The sequence below is a fragment of the Pholcus phalangioides genome, unplaced genomic scaffold (assembly GCF_987345545.1).
Source record: "Pholcus phalangioides strain wild (caught in Gottingen) unplaced genomic scaffold, Ppha-v1.0 ptg000032l_1, whole genome shotgun sequence".
Lineage (NCBI taxonomy): Eukaryota > Metazoa > Arthropoda > Arachnida > Araneae > Pholcidae > Pholcus > Pholcus phalangioides.
This window is the reverse complement of record NW_028301622.1, coordinates 6,915,543-6,937,387: the sequence shown is the minus strand read 5'-3', so window position 1 is coordinate 6,937,387 and position 21,845 is coordinate 6,915,543. Positions and strand designations below refer to the sequence as shown.

At 34.3% G+C, this 21,845-nt stretch overlaps 1 protein-coding gene across 2 annotated transcripts in view; it reads right to left on the bottom strand.

Annotated features, from left to right (window-relative positions):
* The window catches only part of LOC149066849 (twitchin-like), a 303,184-nt gene that overhangs the window by 31,732 nt on the left and 249,607 nt on the right, over window positions 1–21,845 (bottom strand). For both annotated transcript variants that reach the window (XM_089253214.1, XM_089253215.1), the window contains 17 exons: window positions 19,358–19,533; window positions 17,931–18,209; window positions 17,559–17,731; window positions 13,119–13,248; window positions 12,716–13,018; window positions 12,433–12,544; window positions 11,463–11,635; window positions 10,645–10,932; window positions 7,716–7,881; window positions 7,203–7,324; window positions 7,018–7,056; window positions 5,181–5,246; window positions 3,169–3,262; window positions 2,842–3,045; window positions 2,246–2,387; window positions 1,580–1,779; window positions 1,024–1,176 (listed from right to left, as the gene is read on the bottom strand). In XM_089253214.1, the coding sequence (XP_089109340.1) occupies window positions 1,024–1,176; window positions 1,580–1,779; window positions 2,246–2,387; window positions 2,842–3,045; window positions 3,169–3,262; window positions 5,181–5,246; window positions 7,018–7,056; window positions 7,203–7,324; window positions 7,716–7,881; window positions 10,645–10,932; window positions 11,463–11,635; window positions 12,433–12,544; window positions 12,716–13,018; window positions 13,119–13,248; window positions 17,559–17,731; window positions 17,931–18,209; window positions 19,358–19,533 (2,820 nt within the window). The remainder of the gene's footprint in view (window positions 1–1,023; window positions 1,177–1,579; window positions 1,780–2,245; window positions 2,388–2,841; window positions 3,046–3,168; window positions 3,263–5,180; window positions 5,247–7,017; window positions 7,057–7,202; window positions 7,325–7,715; window positions 7,882–10,644; window positions 10,933–11,462; window positions 11,636–12,432; window positions 12,545–12,715; window positions 13,019–13,118; window positions 13,249–17,558; window positions 17,732–17,930; window positions 18,210–19,357; window positions 19,534–21,845) is intronic.

The following is a 21,845-nucleotide window of genomic DNA, read 5'->3' as shown; positions in this document are numbered from 1 at the left end:
TTTGGAATTATTTCTCTATTTAGTTCTGAGTTTTCATCAATTCTGGAGTTTTTGCCCCGTTAATTTTGAATTTTTAACAATTCTGAAATTATTTCTTTCATAGATTCTGATTTTTCAACGATTCTCGGATTGTTTCTTTCATTAATTCTGAATTTCCATCCACTCTGGCATTATTTCTTTCATTAATTCTGAATTTTCATCCACTCTGGCATTATTTCTTTCATTAATTCTGAATTTTCATTGATGCTGGAATTATTTCTTTCAATAATTTTTGATTGAACAATTCTAAAATTTTTATTAGTTTCAGGACTTGTTTTCCTCATTAGTTTAAAATTACGTTCAGTGCTTAATTTTCATAAATTTTTGCATTAATTTACATTTTTATGCTTAACATTTTTTTATGGATATTTCTCTCCACATTCCTGTATATACAAATGCAAAGGCCACAACAGGCAAATTGAACAATGAGGTGGCTAAAAATATTCTAAAACAGTGGATGCCTATTCCCCTTCTGCGTTCAAAATATATAAAATCGTGGCAAAGGGAGTCTTAAATGTTTTTGGTGCACAAACATTGTTGAGACGCACCGAGCCCTGCATATGGTTAAGGGTGGCCTTGATCTTATAGATCCAAAGGATGAATTATACAGAACAAGAGTATAGGTGATTGACCATCAAATTGCTAGCCCTATTCTAGTTGATCACAGGGCTCTCTGTCCTGAATATTTTTCTCTGGAAATTGTTACAACAAAAATATATGAAAGCTTAAATTTTTAAAGCTATTTTCAGATGTACTTTCAAAAGGCTGATGTAATCTCATGAAAGCCAAAGAAATAAAGAATGATTTTGGGTAGATTTAGAAATTATAGAAAAACAAAATGGAAGAAGGCTTCTACCATATATTAGAGTTGAGCTTTGATGAGCAGAAAAGTCATTAAGTAGCTTGCCAAATAAACATGGTTGCCAATCTCTGATACTGAAAACTGAAGTCACACACAAAAAAAGTTTCTTATGAAAAACTTACTCTTTATTTCGAACAAGTAACCGACGTATGAAATCCTTTCCTTCCTTAGATACATTAGCGAAAGCATCATCATCAAATTCCCAATCACATGCTCTGACATTTTTTAATGTCTCAACATCATTGTCACCAGCGAATGGAGAGAGCCCACTGAGCCTGAAAAGTAAGAGAAAAAAATTTCTCAATCTACTGTTTTGTACCCTCAATGTATAAATTATAAGCAGAACCATTGTGAACTTCGTCATATTTTTACAAAAAAAAATTACATATGCTTTCCTTTAATATCTCTAAAAAACACTTCATATAACTAAAAAAATCTGAGCAAGCCAATACAAAATTACTAGCACTTCAGAAAAACCAAGCAACAATTAATGCCAAAGATGAAGCTTTTGTTTACTTTTTTTTTCCACCTACCTTCCATACAATTATTTAACAATGTATATTTATTAATATGAAAAAGCAGATCAATAAAAGTATTGTCATTATTTCATACAATCAATAAAATTGAAGCTATTTGTTTCATTAGAGCTAAAATATTCATGATAAATGAAATACTAACAAGACATATGCAAGGACACCAGCTGCCCACATATCTGTATAAAACCCAACAGGCTCTCTATCTACAATTTCTGGTGCTGCAAACTCAGCTGTTCCTGTCGAGATTTTCACCACTTCGTTTGGATCCAATTTTGTTGCCAAACCAAAATCTATGAGCTTTATGTCTGTTCCAGCTTTAGTCTGGCACATGATGTTCTCAGGCTGAAATAGAAGAATTTTAGTTATTGATTTTTTATTATATATAATCATGCTAATATGCATGCCAATGATAAATAAAACCACATATCAAAATAAACTGAGACTTCGAATTTTTAAAAGTTGTGATTATGGATTTTCCCTGGAGAACAGATTCAGGGATGGGGATAGTTCTTTCCTTTATGAAAAAAAAACATGAATGAAATAGAATGTGAAATGTCATAATTTGCTTTTACAACCATATAAGTCACGATTTAATATAAATAATTTTATAAAAAATGATAGTAATGCAATTCAACACATTAAAAGAAATTCAAAATGTTCTTTGTCAACATCAAATTTAGCAAAAAAATTTAGATACAATGAATAAAGAATTGTATAATAACAATATAAGATATAAGAATATAATTATTCAAGCATAGCATTATTCAAGCATAAGTAATTTGGTGTGAAGCATAGCAAAAAATTATACCTTCAAGTCTAAATGGATGATATTCTTCTCATGCATGTGTTTGATGCCTTCACAAATCTGCCTCATATAATTAATGACTTCTGATTCAGACATAACATAATTATCATCCGTTATTTTTTCAAACAACTCCCCACCAGCCATACTGAAAGATAAAATGTACAATGTAATAATGCTTTATGAAATGAGACTATCAAATGCTTATTGGTGAGGAAAAGAACGAGCATATCAAAATAAAAATTTATAACAACAAAGAGCATAACCTAAATTTCAAATTATTAAATATTCAATACACATGAGAGACAATAGAATGATAGGACCATAGGATGCACCCTGACACACTCTCTAAGGTATATGGGAGAATTTAGTAAACCGGACACTGCAAATCCTGCCAGTAGAGCACTGGTAGGGCGGGGTGGGCAAACCCCTGAATCGAGTACCCGCTTTTAGCAGTTCGAGGGAGGTGCTACTGAGTTTTTGCCCAGATTTACCCTTGTGTATAATACAGATTATACACTATGAAGCGTTTGGGGTGGGGCTGCAATGATATAATAATCAAGTTTACATGTTTCAACAAAGGCACTCTTCATCATACTTACAATTCATAAATGAGAACCATCTCATCATCATCTTCAAAAGCATCGTGTAACCTCACAAGTTTTGGATGGTGTAAATGGTTCATGACATCTATTTCCTTCCTTATGAGTGATTTCTCTAAAGGATGGGATACAGGAAGGAATTTTGCAGCATAAATGTTGCCAGTCTTTCGTTCCCTACAACGATGCACTACACCAAAGGCACCCCTGAAATTAATGAGACATTTATTTCAGCCATACTTAAAAAAAAAGAGAGAAATATGGAAATTATAATGTTGAGTAAGGCTTTTAGGGGAAATTTTAAAAAATTAACAAATTAGTAATACTTACACTCCTATTTCTTCAAGTATGTCATATTTATCATAAACATTTGAGGTCTTGATATCAACAGGCTGAGCCACAAATTTATCAAACACATTTGATACTGAAAAAAAAGTTTAAAATATCATATGAATAAACATTTAAAAGATACAAAGCTTCAAAAAATAAATTTCTAAAAGTGGCATCAGATAAAATTTAAGATAGAACTAGATAACTTTGTCAAAAAATTTACAGACAAGCTTCTAAGTAGACAAACTTATGGTCATTATACAAATATTATTTAGTACTATTTGCAAGAAGACCTGGGTTTAACTCCCTGAGGAGACCAGGGTTGCTGCTAGGGATAGGCAAGGAAGTGTCTGACACACGTTTTGTGTGTGTGAACACAAATGTTCACACATTTTTAAATTTACAGCCCTGTATCTTTTTAAGTGTTTAAGCTATACAAACTCAAACCTCAAAATTAGTTATAAAACATAGACCCCTCTTTAAAATAACACTTGGTTCATTAGAACTGGCAAAGTAGTTTCTGAGATATGATCCTATTTATAGACACATGTCAAATTCGAAAACTTGAAAATCGTTGGTTTACTTTGCACATGAACAGTTCCTGATGTCAGACTGCCATAAATATCAAAATTCTACAAGCACAAACTTTTATCTTTGTTCTTTAAAATGAGCATAAGATGGCAATGCTGTGCTATGTCTATTTTTGATGGAGTTATTGAAGTTTGAAATTAGTTCAATAAATATTGTAGCTCATTTGGACACGATTTCCTCCCCACATCCGGCATTGATTTTAAAGATGTTTTCATGTCAAAAGAGCACCAAGTTCACACTTTATCCATTCAAAATTATGATTTGGGGGCATCAAAATGAATACTTGCCCTAAGTGACTGAGTAAATTTTTGTTATTAGAGCTGCGGCCCTGTAGGAAACAATAATTTTTTCTGAAGTTTTCCTCAACATAATATCAAGAAAATCTCTTTCCTAGGTGTATTGTAGGCTGAGAAAAAAAACATTCCTCTTCGTACTCTGCATTTCATTCTGGGTCGAGAAATCAACTTCACAAAATATCTGGGCTTATCAAAACTAAAATAAGAGGCTTTTATGGAGGCAATACATCTCCTCATTGCCGCTGAAAGAGTTAATGATAAGTGCTTTCAAGGGCGTAGCCAGAAATTTTGTTCGGGGAGGGGGGGGAACCAAAGTGATAGAACAATAGACTTGGTCATCTTTTTCCCTTTTTTCAGTCATTTTCTCACATTTCAGGGGGGACCAGACCCCCAAGTCCACCCCTCTCGCTACGTCCTTGAGTGCTTTGATATGTGCACTTTCATGAATGGAAAACTACCTTGGCCTCTTGATGTTCCATTTCAAACAGGTTTCCATTGTATTTATTTTATTTACAGACATGGGGTAATAAAATTGAATGTAATATCATTACTTGAAGATTCATCAACAGATGTAGCTGGTTTTTGTTGACAATTACTTTATCGAAAATCATAACTCAAAGTTATGTATGTGAGAATTTATAAACATTTTATCTCTTTATAAAATAATGTGAATTGATCAGCATCATATGTGATAAAATATTTTCGAAAATGCGATTTCAGATACTGTTAAGCTAGTAATAAATACACAATTGATAAATTGATAATGGTGGTTATGCTGCTACTCTTGGTATTGTATATGTGTGTAAAATACATTTTTTAATGAAAGATAGACGTGCTTAGTCATTAATTAGGGAAATTCATTTACTTAAAACTTGGCACACACATGCCCCATAGAAAAAAAATGTGTTCACCCATTTGCATAAAAAAAGTATTTGGAAGTAAATAAAAAACAGACACATGCATTTCAATGCTTATAGATCATACAAGATGACAAAAAATATGCAAATAACAGATGACTGTTCGCACTTGCTGTATCCAAACTGAGAAAAAAAATTATAAACTTGTCATCAAAAATCAAGATATGTCAACATAATTCTGTTGATGATTTAAAATAAAATAGCTTACCAAATTGATCATAATTCCTTATTTTTCCTTCTGGTTTACCTCTCACTCGTCTGCCTTGAGCATCCACTAGTAAAGAAAGTAGTGAAACTATAGTTATAGCTACCACTATATTGTGAATACCACTATACTATGTGAATGAAATGTTTCCCTTCAGTTTACACCTATTTTATTACTTTTCAGAGTAAATAGGTTTCATTACTGTATCAGTAAATTGTTAAATATGATATACAGTAGAACATCGATTATCTGAACACATCAGAACCGAAGAGTGCTCAGAAAAGAGAAAAATTCAGAAAATCGATTTCGAAACTAATTCGATAACGCAAAGGAATAAATTGAAGTTCAGCAACAAAAACCTTAAAATAATTAAATTTAACCACCTTATTCTGAAAAGTAAATGAAAAAAAAGCAGTGTATCATAAAAGAAAAAATTGTAAAGGAAAAAATAAAATGGTAAAACAAATACATATGTGCATGATACATAATGCCATCAACAAATTCAAAAAATGAATCTATCTTTAATTGCTTCAACTTGCTTATACAACATTTTTCAATCTCATCCATAATAGTTTCAACATTAAAAATTGAAACGGGTCAGCGTTAGGCCGCGATTCTAACCACGCAAGACATTTTGTGAAATGCTGTTCTGCCTCACTGTGTGTTATTACATCTGCCGTTCGTTCATCTTTATCACTTTCACAGTCATCCTGATAAACTTGATCATTCACTTTCGTAATTATTTCTCCGTCATCCAAAAAAATGATATCCCGGATCATTACAACCAATTTTCAACCACTAAGACACATTCTCTTCATGACAGGACTAGAATACAGGGAGCTCCTGAAGCATATCTAAGCATGCTTTCGAATCGGGAAGATTTTGATCTTCTTCATTGGTTGCATTAAAACCATGAAAAAATATGGGCATAACTTCCTAAAAAAAACTTTGTAGACTTTAGTCCATCTGCTGTTTTCAAACTGGTTGCAAAATTTTCTATTTTATCGCAATTGGTTTTTTAATCACTGATGGTTGCCACACCTAGTCCGTATTAGCTGCAAGTCCATCACCTGCTTTCAGTCTTTTCACAATTTCCACTTTTTTTTTTATGTTTAAAACAACGCGTTTTCGTTTTTTGCCATTCTGCACTTGAGAAAGACGAAAAGTGTTGACACTACTAAAGCTAAAGAAAGATTGAAAAAATCTGTTTTTAAGCAAGCAAGGAATGATAATCCCCCCCTCCCCCGACAAAACCCTGATAATAACTGTTTTGTTGTCAAAAAGACCCTCGCCTCCCTTTCATTAAGGCACACCCACAGGATTAAGATGAATTCGTAGATGAGAAAAAAAGATGACAGCTAAATCTGCTCCTATTCAGGTGTTTGCTTGCTTGTCAATCGTTTATAACTACAAACACTGCACCTGGATCCGCCATTGTTTACATCTATAGCTCACAGGTACAGTATGTACAAGTGTTTTGAAGTAGATTATTGTACAATAGAACGAGGCTATTGAGTTGGGAGATTAGAGGATACAAATTCCAAGAAAATACCAACTGCGTTTAGCATCATTGACTATAGAAAACTGAAAATAAGTTAGGTTGAAAAGATGTTTGGTTGACCGAATTGGTCGGAAAATTGATGTTCGGATAATCGTTGTTCTACTGTAATAAATAAGTAAAGGATACCATCAAAACAATCTCAAAAATGAAAAAGGGGGCTTTCTATAGCAGGTGATTTTCATGCATCAGCCATTTATTACATTTTATGGCATTATGCGTTTATGTAAAGTAATTTTAATTCTAAATAAAGAAAATATTCAATGACTGAAAAGTACTTACACATAAGATGCTTCCTTCTTGCAGCTTCTTTTTCTTTTGCTATTAGTAAAACGTAAATTAAAAGAAATTTTAATGTGAAAAAAATCTGGAGTTTTGATCTCATGAAATTATAAAAAATTATACATTGTAAACCCATTTTTTTTTTTCATTTTGACTGATTACAACTTGATATCATTTGAACTTACATTTAGTTGTTACAAGTTGCGTTGGTTCACTTGGGTCACTTCTGCCGTACACATTTTCAGCAAATATTCTGAAAACATAATCTTTCCCAGGATTTAAACCATTGATAGTATGGTATGTAAACCTATAAATTAAAAGAAAATTTTGATTGAAAATGAATCAAGCACAAGCTGTAAAATAAGTGCAGTAAAATCCTAACTTATATCATCTCGCATTTACGTTGTCTTATCCTACAATTTTTTTCAATTAGATTCCTTTTGAAAAATCTTGAAGTCTTTTGACATAACACAATACTAAGGATATCTCTAGTATGATACTGATTTATCTCTCTTCTCCTCCTAAGGAGGGATGGAAAATTATACCTCTGCATGTCTTCTTAGACTGATGTCATCAGTCTTGGAACGAATTACTGATGTAAGTTGGGGTATCACTGTAGATGATTTTTCAAGCTATTTAAGTGTTGATACTAGTATAGAGATCCAAGTTTTTAATTAACCATAACTCCAGAAACAAACCTTGTGTTTCCACATCGAATCCAACTTGTCATAGGACATTCCTGTTTTTCTAAGAGGTAGTTGCTGACATGACTGCCACCATCCCAAAGAGGAGGCTTCCAAGAAATGGTCACAAAATCATCACATATGCTTTCAATAACAGGGAACCTAGGTGGATCTGGCTTATCTGGATGAAAAGAAATATAACAAACACATTTTTCAAAAGAAGAAAATAGATAGGGTAGCAATACAAAAAAAAAATTTATACAGTTATTAAATGGCCATGAGGCACATTTTTTATAAACATAAACTTCACTGTAGATTCACACTATCAGCGACGAAACCTCAAATTAGTTATTACCTGCAAAATCTAGAGAAAACAAGCCAGCATACATATAGCAATACAAGGCAAATGAACATTGTAGTCAACTCGCTGAATATGCAACATGCTGGGATTTTAATGGTTTTTCTTTTAAAGAAATAAAAGTTTATTTTAAACATTAGAGTGGCATATTTATTTTAACTGTCAAGGACCTAAAGCATGTACAGTCAGATCTCAGTATAACATGTACTCCTTTTAACACACTCACACACCCTAAAACATCAGTTTCTCCACCAGGCATAATTAACAAATTAAGGCCTGCTGGTTATTAAGTCACCCTGCTTATAGAGTAATTTTTATTCAGTCCTGCAGTTCTAAGTTGGAGTATCAGCTAAGCATAACCCCCCCCCCCCATCCTGCAGCAGGGATCGTTGGCGGGCTGCCTTGTCAGATGTTTCACGGGGGCCCCAAAGTAATAAATTCATTGCATAAAAAAAATGGTAAAAATCGTCCTGAGCCCCCACCCTTGTGGGGGGGGGGGGGGGGTCATGTAGCTGGGCATGGTTGTTTTTATCCTATCATTCAGACTGGATGCTGAACTGTATATCTTAGTCTGATAGCCTCTCCCCCCCCCCCCCATGGTGAAAGATTATATCAGTATGATAGTAAATGCCAAACACAATGAAAACAAAGCCTTTGAGATGGCCTTGCTGACCTAATAAGTAGAAATAGAACTTTTTTCCCCTCCTCCAATTACAAACCACATAACAGTTTATTCCTTGTGGGTTGACATCCACAAGGAATGAACTGTGCTTCTGAATCTCTATCTCAATCGAGATTCAGAAGTACAAGAACTGCTTCAACAAAAAAGAAGAGAGGATGAAGATATCAACAGCGCTTGGTTTCCCATCTTAAAAATGATGAGATTGAGAAACCCAAACATTATTCAGAGCCCCTATGAACAACTTCGACCAATGGAGAAAATCGGGCTCAACGGACCAATCCTGACAAAGAAGTGCGACTCAAGCAGGGAGAAGGCGTAAGTAGTAGCCTTTTGCCCACTGTTACGTAATTCTTGAAAATGTTTACCACCCGTGTGAACGAAACGTCAAAAGACGAAAACTATACATCACGTCAGCTAAAAACACAAACACTTAAAAATTGAATTCTAATGAGGGTGGTCGGGAATCCAAGCAACAAGGAGATGCTTCAGACAAACTTGGATATGATTGAGACATGGGCTAATGAATGCAGCATGGCCTTTAATGTTGACAAGTGTATGGTCGCTCATTTCGGTTCAAACAATCCACGTTTCACTCACAAATTGAACGGTATTACTATTCCAGATGCAACAAGGATCATTGATTCAGGAATTCTCATTGACGAGTGACTTAGGTTTCCTGAACATTGTCCAGCAGTGGTCAGAAAATAGAATAGAATGCTCAATTTCATTCTTAAAAGGGTTTCTTTGTGTTCTCCTAAACTCATTGTTCTGCTTTTCCGGGGCTTAGTCCATCTTTGATTAGATCATGCTGTAAGGCAGCGGTTCTCAACCTATTCTAACTCGTGGAGCCATTTTTAGTGTATAATTTCTAAGACGGAGCTCTATTTAACTGGAGGAGCACTTTTTAGTATATTATTTATATATGGCGGTACCCTTTAGGCCTCTTTTTTTTCTTTTTTTTTGTTTGCGTATCAAATTTAATTTATTGATTTATTTTATTATCCTTGAGTGGCCGCGGAGCACCAGTTGAGAACCGCTGCTGTAAGGTTTTGGAGACCACACCTACAGAGAGATATAGATTTGGTTAGGGGTGCAGAGAAGAGCTACCCGTGCCATTGTTGGCACACAAGGCTTGAGCTATGAAGAGAGACTTGATTTCTCGAATGTGTTCACATTGAAAGAATGCAGGTGTCGGGGAGAATATGATCGAAGTGTTTAAAATTTTCAATGGGATGAATAGGATGGACTATTATTTATCAATACACTGCCAATCAACTGCTTCAACAAGTATCATTTAGTAAGGAACAATTCCTGGTTGTAGTGTCGCAGGGAGTTTTTCTCTAATAGGATTGTCAATAAATGGAATAGCTTACCTCTGGGAGTAGTGAATTCTAACACAATTGTGACACATTAAAAAAAATATGATAAACACAGTGGGATAAATTGAAAAACTATCCTATTTTAGATAAGACAACCATAATCTTTCTTATGGGCAGTTTATATAATTAATTATTAGTTTTTTCACGATATATGCTATATACTCTTGCTGTATTTTGGTTACACTTGACATGCATATTTTTTATGGGCATCTTTTTTCAGCCACCTCGTTGGGCAATTTGCCTGTTGTGACCTATGTATTTGTATTGCTTGATGCTGAATACATGTTCGAACCATGACACTGGATTTTATAAATAAGAATAGTGAATTCTGAAAATCTCAATTGCATAACTGAAAGAAATTGTGGAAGCTGCAAGAATAAGATAAATTGTAATGACTATTTTTCTCCAAAATTCATTATACATTAACTGTGTGAAACAAAATTTACAGAAAATGTGTGAAATGGTCTATCAGTAATATATTTTTTCACCCTAATACTAATACAACATATGCATAGGGATATGTACCATTCACTTGAACTTTAATGATAGCCGAATCAATTCCCAATTCATTTTCTGCAACTATCCTGTATGGCCCATTGTCCATATTTGTTACATCTTGTACTGTCAGAATAGCATGACGGTCTCCAACCTTCACATCATAATGCAACCCACTTTCGATCTCTTCCCCTTCTTTAGACCATTTTATCTTTGGTTTGGGATATCCGGTGAAAGGTATTTTCAAGGTGACATTCTCTCCTTTCTCAAAGCATGCAACTTCACGGAAACGTGGAGGAATGTATAAGCGTGGAGCAGCTGAAAAAAAAAAAGAAAAAAGTTAAAATCAATAATAGATATAAATGCAAATAAGCACAGTATGAGCTGAATTTAAGTGAACTTGAAACAAAGTTTTCACATATTATTATATTTTCAGTTTTGTGAGGCCTGCACTACAAGCAGGCAAATGATGTCCAGGAAACTACTAGAACAGAATTCTATCAAAATGATATTTTCAATATATGATCCTTCATAGTAATACTTGCATGGGTAATTTCCACCAGTGTTTGGCGAATTTTTTTAATTACAAAATCTAACAAGAATCTCATCAGTTTGTCAAAACAATTGGCAAAAAATAAGTGTCTTATAGCTGAATGTACATGTCACATTCATTAATGCATGCATGCACCCATAATTTTCACCTCTTCGATAAATATTAGCCCAGACTAGAGGCTCTTACTCATGCTACAACCCTTACATTATGTTTTTTGACAGCACCTTTTTTAGACACGTTATTCTTACATAAAAGCTTCAAGTAGTTAAATTGATATGTATAAAAAAACCCTTACTTTTGATAAACAATTCGGCCCGAGATGTACGAGTGCCACCTTTATTTGTTGCACGGACACTGTATTCATCAGCATCTTCACCGTATACTTCACTTATCACAAGCGAATATGAATCACCATCCTTCAGCATTGTATACTTGCCTCCATCCATAAGTTCTCTTGTTCCTTTGTACCTGTGTGATTGAATATAGTTTGTAAAAAATTAAAAAAAACAATTGAAGCTGATTACACTTGATAACTTGATACAGAAAATGCAGTCGTTGTGAAATGCCTGGTTAATGTTTTGACACCTGAGATATAATAAAGCAAAAGTGTGATATAATGAGTATGGCTTATAACAAAAGTCTTGCTATAACAAGTGATTTGCAAGGGATTGTTAAATACGTAATTAAAGAAACAAAAATATTCGGTTATAGCGAGTTGAGAATTAGGAAGTATTCGCTATAAGGTTGAAAAAATTCTCAAAAATGACAGACTCTCATACTCTCTTTTCAACAATTTAACATGATGACTCTTACCATAGCACATGCTCCTCGTAAGTATTACTCTGAGGTACTTCTAACATTAATTGTTCAGTTGACTGACCAAATCGCTTTGATAATACAAAATTCTATGCAAAAATGTCTTAGAGAATAAACTGCATTGAGACCAAAAATCAATTTCATGACAATAGTTCTGTTCATTCATTAATTAATCTTAGAACAAAATGATCTAAAAGACTTGATAGTTTTAATGCAGGCAAAGCAGCAATTTTCTGTAATTTTATAATCTGACTGAGCAAAAAAATGGAAATTCGCCTATAAAAGAAGTCTGTTACAGTTGTGAACCATCGTTATGTTGATTGTTCCAGTTATTTTGGGGGGGGGGTCGAAAATCTATGAAAATGTTTTTTTTATTATTTAATAGTAGAACACATAATATCAATATACTTGATAGGAAAAAAAATTATATTCACACAAAATATTCTTACCAAGTTATCGTTGGTTTTGGATTTCCAGAAACTTTACAAGTAAATTGAGCGCTTTTGTTTTCTACAGCCATAGCTGGCCTGAGAGGTGTGATAAATTCAGGAGGTACCGGCGCTAGAAAAAAATGAAATGTTCAAATGAAAAATAACTAAATAGAAAAACAATATCTGATACACTTTACAGATTCAAATGTTCCATGATCATTTCCTTATTTCAGTTTTACAACTAATCAAAGTCACAAAACGGATGTTGCATTGTTTCAAACATAGAGATCAAGAAACATACCATTAGGGTCTTTAATACGAACACTTGTTGAATTTGTTGATGGTGGACTCATGCCAGCCTCATTGACAGCAAACACACGGAACTCATACTGTCTGTCCTCAATAAGGTTTGATATGTTGATCTGAGTTGTAATAGACAAGCTCTGATTCACTCTCTGCCAAGCCAGTGTGCCGACTTCACGTTTCTCCACCCAATAGCCTTGTATACGACTTCCTCCATCGCTTTCAGGTTTCTCCCAAGAGAGATTCACAAAATCACCACCAACTTCTGTCACTTCAGGTATTCCAGGAGCAGTGGGCCTGTCTGTAGCGAGAGAATAATAAGTATGAATAACCCCTCATTTACCTATCGAAAAGCTTCAAAGAAAAAATATATTAATAATATTTATTATAGGTTATTGTACCATAAGGCAACTTTGCAATAATAGGGTTGGTTCCTTCCAGAGGAAGACTTTGACCATTCTCGTTGACAGCCATAACTCTAAAAAGATATTCTCCTCCTTCTGTAAGGCCTTGGACCACAAAAACAAGTTCCTGCCATGATAGATATTAAAAAATATATGTATGCAAGTAAAAGAATTTAGTTTATTGCACAAGCAGCAGTATTTGAAGTAAAAATAATCAAGTTTAAAGTTGTAATTGTAGTTATATAGTAAGTACATAGCAGCAATACTGTATGGGACAAATGGCAATAGAGCTGTAGCTGTTATCAGCAAAGAGTGTTCTAATAGTTCCTTACGTGTATAGGGAACCCCCCAATTTTTTTGGGCTTAAAATTTGTAAAAAGTTGAAAAGATGTATCTATAATAAACTTTGACTTATGGGTGGGTAGTTTCACAGAACTTAGCACTGCAATCAGGGTCTATTATACTATCCCCCCCCCCAAAAAAAAGAGAAGTCTTTAATAGAGACCTGTGGCTGAAGCAAAATTCAGCAGAAATCTAATAGGAATGTCTTGAAGCACGCATGGTTCTTTTTCCTGTAGATGACCATCAATGTTCAGCCAATCTTGGTACTGTTTTCTCCTGAATGAGTTGAAAACAATATTTCTGATCAATTTCTGTGAAATTCCCAAAGCTGGCTTAGAACCAATAAACAGAGTCCCAGAACCCCTTCTAACCAGCTTGCAGCCAATTCATTACCTAAGATATCCGAATGGCCCGGCAAAGCTTGACTCTGTTGTTGTTGGATAAATTACAGAGTGCAGTGTGATACTACCAGACCACATGAGAAATGATTTCAGACATGCAGAGCCATCAGCGCAGCTTGACTATCAGAACATATAAGAATGCATCTTCTACTAAAACCTCTATCTATGCAAATTCTACAACACATAAGAATTGCAAAGATTTCAGCCTGGAAAACAGTGGTATAGCCACCTGAAGGATATGATAACTGTGTACCATCTCCATACCCCAGCATACACCAGCTCCAGTACTGTTTCCAAGCTTTTAGAGCCATCAGTATACCAAATAAAATTTCTATCACTGTGAGTGGGAGCAATGTCCAGTCTTCCCTAGAAGGGAATTGAACCAATGCTGTAGCGGGAGGACTTGGTCTGGTCCCCTCCCCCCAGAAATGTGAGAAAATGACCAAAAAAAAGGGAAAAAATATGACCAAATCTATTGTTCACTATCACTTTGTTTCCCCCCCCCCCTCCCCAACAAAATTTCTGGCTATGGACCTGAATTGAATCATATAATGCTTATTAAATGCAAATTTGAAAAGCATGCCATCACTTGGCATGTTGAGATATGGGTGCTATGTAAAATTCACATAAAGACCAGCCCATGATAAGTACTGTGAGTGCTCTTTCCAATGACCCAAATTCTTGAATCTTTTCATACAGATGATTGTTTCAGCCTCTATACACATGTGTAGAGGATACATCCCATGTATCTATAATACTATCCGTGTATAAGACACCTGTCATTTTTTGGGACTCAATTTTTGGCAAAAAAGGGTTCCTTATACACGTTAAAATACAGTATTCAAAATTTACTTCATCGAAATAATGGAAGTTATTTTACACATGAAGTCAGGTAATCCTGAGTAAAGGCAGTAGGGCATAACTTTGATTTGTGATCATAATTCGTTCCATAAACATGTTTGCACAATAAGAAACACTAATATCTCAAAACAAACTTCACCATAAGAAATAAAGAAAACTCAAATTAATTGCTTTACAACCGCCTCCCTCATGCCAGCAATGTTTTTTTTTAGACATAAAGTGCAATTTGGTTTATTTCACATTATTGTATTTTTACTTTTTTGACAGTGAAGGCTTGAATATTTTTAGAATGATATGAAAGGGCAAGGGCTTCACTTTAAAACAGTGTCATATGAGGCATCCCAGGCATGGGCCTACTAAAGTCCGGGGACCTCATAAAAATGAAATCTGGTAAAAATTTTCAAATGTAAGCATGCAAATTGAAAGACATAAATTTATAGCCAAGTGAGGGGGCCTCAGAAAAATCACTTTTCCTGAGGTCCCATGATGCTCTTAAAACAGCTCTGCTTCAAAATCCCCAACTTGCATTAACATACAACAAGAGGGCGAGATATTTTCCCCATGGGCTTATCTTTTGAATGACTCCCATAACAGGGAGCAGGAAAATGACACAAGTCAAACAAGTATCCCCCCCCCTAAACTATAGAACATTTTCATTAATACGCATATGCATTGAGCTCTGAAAAGTGCTTAAGCTTGGCATCTGAACTAGTGAATAAGGTCCTGTGTCCGAAGGAGAAAGAGAACTGTTGGCCTAGTTGGGATCACATGATGCTCAACAGACAATGTGAATATGCAAAGCCTTTTATAGACTAGTCCTCCTTTAGATAGTGCTAAAAGTGGTGTAGTGGTAAGATGTTCATCTTTCACCATGAAAGTTGCCATCGAGGTCTGTGGGTTCAATCCTGGGGAAGAACATAGGTAACAAATTATTTTCAGCAATGAACCTACGGTAGATGGCACCTTCATTTCCAATCCAACTTCATCGGTAGTGAATTTCTGTAAGGCGATAAGACCGAAGTAAGTGTATGGTAGTTTTATTTTAGGAAGTTTTGGTAAATATTGCTCGTATTGCAAGATATAAAGAACTGGAAGGTGTAGATGTGGAGAAGAGGGAACAGTATACCATCTAACTACATCGTGTCCGATCACAAGAAAATACCATGTGGCAGTGCCATCAGAAAATGAGAGGACCCTGAAAATCAACACCCTTGGGAATCCTCGCTTGTATGAAAAGATTAAACAGCTCATCAACTTCCTGGAAAATAACCAGGATAGTATTATAATTCCTAGACAACCTCCAACTCAGAATAATGAACAGACAAATGTAGAATCAGACTCCTGCTCAGATTCAGACTTCGAGCTGTGAAACTAATTTGCCACGAATTGCATTGCAAAAAATGGCATTGTGATCTCATAAACATTCTAAAAACAGTGAAGTTTTTTGTATTACCACTGCCCTATAATCTATGATGCTCATTCTAATTGTATTTGCATTTTCATCATATGCATATATCATATATTGCTTATCATAATCTTAATACAGAACACACAATGTATTAAAAATTGTTGTTTGCCATGTATAAATAATTTTCATGACCAAATCATTGCCAATAGGGAGTTTTATTCTGCAACATGAACTTTGAGGTAGATTTTGTCGATTTTATGATAATCATGTTTGTATACTATATAATATATTTTGCATTCTGATGTTAATATAATTTTTATCATAGGCATATATATATATATATATATATATAACCAGACCATTTCCAAAGATACTGCAAAAACTTTGAGGTTGCTCTAATCAATAAATGTATCAATACATATTTCTGTATATTCTTATATTTATCACATTCTATACATTCATACAAATTTTTTGTAGCAAATATTTCCCCTATATTTAAACTGGATAACCAGATCATTTCATTTCCAGAGATACTTGGACTAACACCAGAAACTTTGAAGTTGTTCTAGTTTATGTCTGCATAGTATATACTGCTGTCCCGCCTTCATGGATAGAAATGTGATGTTTTTCAGTCAATTCCCATGTCTATATAATGTATCCTAATCTTCGAACAGTGATGTCAATTATTACGTCAATGTCATACCAGCCACTTACATGCTTTCGATTTTTTGGAAAATAGTGGTAATTGTTTTTTTCTTCTTTTTTTTGTGCCTAATGTTATATTTTCAGGTATGGGAAGAAGCTGATGGTCAAGAGTTCTGGTGAAGATCTGTCAATCAAATGAAAGGATAAGGATTGAGTGCAATGATGAGAATGGATAGCCAAGTGCTGCTGGATTTATGAGAGTGGGTGGTCAGGCCTTTTCTTTTGTTTGCTCTCTTCATTGTGGAGGGATAGATGGTGGCATTTGCAAGCTGGCCTGGTGGGACCTTGGTCCGCTGGGGTGTCTGTCTTTTTCGTGGGTGGGAGGTTTGGCTGCGCGATGTGAATGGGCAGTGCGCCCATGTTCTTGGTTGTTCCCGGGGGCCTCCGTGTGGCTCCTGGGGTGCAGTTGCTACTGTGCTGAGATGGGAAGACCTTGGGGGCTTGCGGTTCTCGACGTGGCCCTGGTGACCTGCCGGGAGTGTTCTCCCAGCATGGCCCAACCGTTTGGTAATCTGCTTATATCTCGAAAGGGACAGAGCAGGGGTCATGTCTGGTGTTGGTGGTATTGCAAGATATCACTTGTATATCAAGTCAAAATTTGCTTAAAAATTTTGCACATTTTGTGAAACACTCATAAACTAATTCACTCTCAATCTGACATTTTACTGATTTTTTAAAAGTATTTTCTTTTCTATTATCTTCAAAATGTTAAAAACTTACCCTACAATAAGTGGAAGCAACAACCCATTGATTTCTGCTAGTCTCTCTTCGTTCCACAATGTAGTGAGTAATTTTACATCCACCATCATGAGCAGGTGGCCGCCAACTTATTGTAGCAGTATGCTGAGTGATGTCAGAGACTTCGAGAGGGCCTTGAGGAGGTCCAGGAATTCCTTCAATGAAAATGTAAGTAAGAGTTGACTGCAGAAAGAAAGACTCAGCATTATCCTTCATGCACAGGTAAAAGCAGACATTAAACCCACAAACGCCTCTTAATTCATCCTCTTTTTGTTTCCTTTATAGATGAGCATAAATCATAAATTAAAAATTTTATACCAAATTGAAAAACAAAGTGAATAACTGTATGCTTACCAGTGACATTCAATGTGAAAGTAGCATCAGCTTGACCACTGTCATTTTTCACCACGACTTTATATTTTCCTTCATCAGATTTCAATGCCTCTCGCAAGTATATGATCACATAGTCATCAAAGACAGTGTACTTGAGATGCTTGTCTTCTTGAACTTCAAGCCCATCTTTGAAAAGTTGAACATCAAATGGTCCAGTTCCGGAATAGAAAATTTTAACTTTGCCATTGTCACGTTCGGGAAATGAAACTTCATTAGGGCATCTGTCAATTCTGGGAGCAGCTAAGAACAGTAAAAAAAATTTGTATAATGTTTTCTTACAAAAATAAACAAATCCTTAATTCTTTAAACATCTCACTTCTCTAAAGCCAATCAATGGTAAAAGCAAATAACAAGAAAAAAACAATGAATTTCTAAAGCATTTCAGCACAGAATTGATGCCATCTTCAAAGGATTTCAGATAACTACACTATTACATTGATTGGAGAAATTACACTGGGATTGGTTTCTAAATCTCAATCCCTGATTGTTCAGCAGAGAAAATTTGCATCTGTGCAAGTCAGATGCTGTGGTCAGAGTGATGCAAGAAACTGACTGCCTGCATGTAAGTCTAAGCAACATTCGGATTGGTTGCTTGGCAAGTTGAGCCATTTACTTGATCTATCCAACTTTTTTTTAAAATTATTTAGCAAAATAAACCTAAGACAATACTGCAATAGATCATTTAGCTTCATTTTAGAAACTTATTAACAGAATGGTACCGTGAGTTTTGATATGAGTATTTGTTGTCATATACAGTCGCAGTTTATTATAACGACCCCCATCATCCCGTCGAAAATGGAGATTGTATTGGAAGGCCATTATATCAAAAGAAAAAATACACAATTTATTCCTTATATGAAAACTTTTGGGGCTTATCCCACCAGTCCTTGTAATGAAATGGTTGCTATAACATAGGGTCGTTATAACGAACATCGACTATTGTAACATTTACACTATGACAATTGCTGTCAGCTTATTTAATGGTTGCTATAACATTGGGTCGTTGTAACAAACATTGACTATTGTAACACACACACACACATTTACACTATGACAATTGCTGTCAGCTTATTTAAGTAGGGGGCTACGTTCCCTGCATCTAAGCTTTTTCTTGCAATGTATGTTTCAAACTTGTATGTCTAATTTTTTTTCCTTTGAAGTTGAAGCAAATTTGAACTCATATATATTGAGCTCGACACTTTTGCCATATATAATTCCGCATCCTCTTGTGTAGGCCTCGGCCAAACAATATTGTATAAATAAATAAATAAATAAATAATTCTTCCTTATAACTTGGAAGCCGAGACTTTCACAACACGAGATATCACTGTATACCCAACATCGAAATTCTAGCAAAACAAAAATGTATACATTGATGGAAAACTTACAAGCAATATTAAGCCTTGCAGAACACTTCACTGCTCCTAGGCTGTTACTAAGCTCACAGGTGTATTCATCTTCATCTGTGTCCCACACTTCAGAAAATATCAATTTAAATACTCCAGCATCTGTGTCTTTCCTAGTTATTCTACCAGCTGGATGAATTTCTCTACCATTCTTAAACCTTAACATTGAAAATAATATTGAAATTAAAAAACATATTTTCTATAATATTCAAAATCTTTACTAAATTTTAACAACAAATGGATTAGTAATTGAGAATAACAAATGGTATGAAGACGAAATATTATGTTTCTGAAAAATGCAGTAAAATAGTCTTTTTATGCTAAAAACTGTTATGAAAGAAACTGTATAAGTTTGCAGAAGACAAGCACTTTCTGTTCCAGATTCATTCTTATAACTTAATCATGAACACATCCAGGGTGACTAGATGAAATGCCCCTAATTTCAAACAGCAATTAAAAATCAGTAATGTCACATAGGGTGACTATATTCGAAAAACTAAGATGACCAATTCTGCAAGTTTGATGACGAATTTCCTGAAAGTGTCATTACTAGCGCCCGGAAAATATGCAAATGCATAAGTGCATATGCCATTATATATTTTAGCACTTTGTACAGTTACTGCGTATAAATGCATAAAATCCCCGAAATTTTAGAATAAGTGCTGCATTTTTTTGGAATTTTTCTATACATTAACCGCATTGTAGTAATGTTTTCAAAATTTTTGATTTTTTTATTCTTCAAATTTAATCACATTTCTTTAATTTTTTAAAGAAAATATTTCACCATTGAGTAATTTTCATTTTAGGGCATATTTTTAGGCATTTTTAAATGCACATTTTTACACTTCTTAACCCTCTGACTGCTCAATTTGTGGACCGAAATTGCTTCAAAAATTTTTTTCACTCAAAAAGTGAAGTTTGAGCGGTAATACCACGTGCCTTCAAATGCCGCAATTTAGTGGACAACTAACGACATCTGTTGGCTAAAATGTAAATGAAATGTCTAATACTGTATATAATTTTTTTCAGTGGTTAAACGGGGAAAAAACGGAATGCGCTTCTCAATAAAGGAAGAAAAATACATGCCCGCGGAAATCGCGGGATGAGCAGATTTTGCTACATTTGATTTGCCCTTTGGAAATCGCGGGATGAGCAGCCAAAATGATTTCTCATTTTTTGCACATTTTTTTCTCTTAGAGCATACCTAAGTGCTTTTAATATACATATTTTTTTAATTTTGTTCATTTTCTTTCTGTTATTGCACTTTTTTTTCATTTTTAGCATATTTTTTTCACGTTTGTGAAAAATTTTCATTTTTCGTTAATTTTTCTTCATTTTTAAATTTAAGGATTTTTTAAATTTTTTTGTGCATATTTTCCCTGTTTAAGGAAACTTCGGTATTTTTAAATGCCTTTTTTTTTATTTAACGTGCATTTTTCAATATTATTGTAGGGTATGTTGAAGAATTTTTTTTTTTTTTTTTTTTTTTTTTAATAACATACAAACATATATACAAGCATATACAGAAACACATTTAAACATACACTTTTGACCTCAAGGGACATGCCTGTCCGCATATTTTTATAGCATATTTTTTTATTTATCCATATTTCAGTATTTTTAAAGGCATATTTCAGCATTTTTAAAGGCATATTTCAGAATTTTTAAAGGCATATTTCAGAATTTTTAAAGGCATATTTCAGCATTTTTTAAAGGCATATTTCAGAATTTTTAAAGGCATATTTCAGCATTTTTAAATGCATATTTTAACAATATTTACGAATTTTTTCACTTTTTGGCAGTTTCAAATGCACATCTTTTCATTTTGTGTCCCACACTTCAGCATTATTACATAAATTTGTTTCCATTTTTCCTATATATTTTTGATTTCATGTTGTATCTCAGCATTTCTGAATGCAGATTTATATTTTTAGTACATATTTTGGCACTTTTTAGCGTATATAATCCAGGCTCTAGTCATTACATATGCTGCCATTGTTATGAGCAAACAAAGGAGAAAAATTGTGTCACCATAAGAGAAAGCCTAAAATATTCTGTTAGCTCTCTCATCAATGGTAAACCTGATTTCCATTCCATGCTAATTTTTGTGGTTGAGGCAACAGTCCACGTGACCAACAGGGTTAATAAGCACAATAGTAAAATTTTGGGATTAGAAAATCCCCCATACAATTTTTGAAGAGCAAAGAAATAATCTCAAAATCAATGCGGTGGCGCAGGCTTTCACTCAATATGGTCATAAGGTCATTTTTCATCGGGGAAACAAAAGGAGCATATGTAGAAGTGCACTGAGGTTTTTTACAAAAACTTTTTGAGTGTTATTTTTTATTTATATAATTTCCTGTTCCTCTCCAACTTCCTATAAAGTTTAGGAAGCAATTATAAATAGGGATATTTGATCCAGACACTGTATTTTTTTTTACTACACATTTGAAAGAAGCAGCAATTAGAT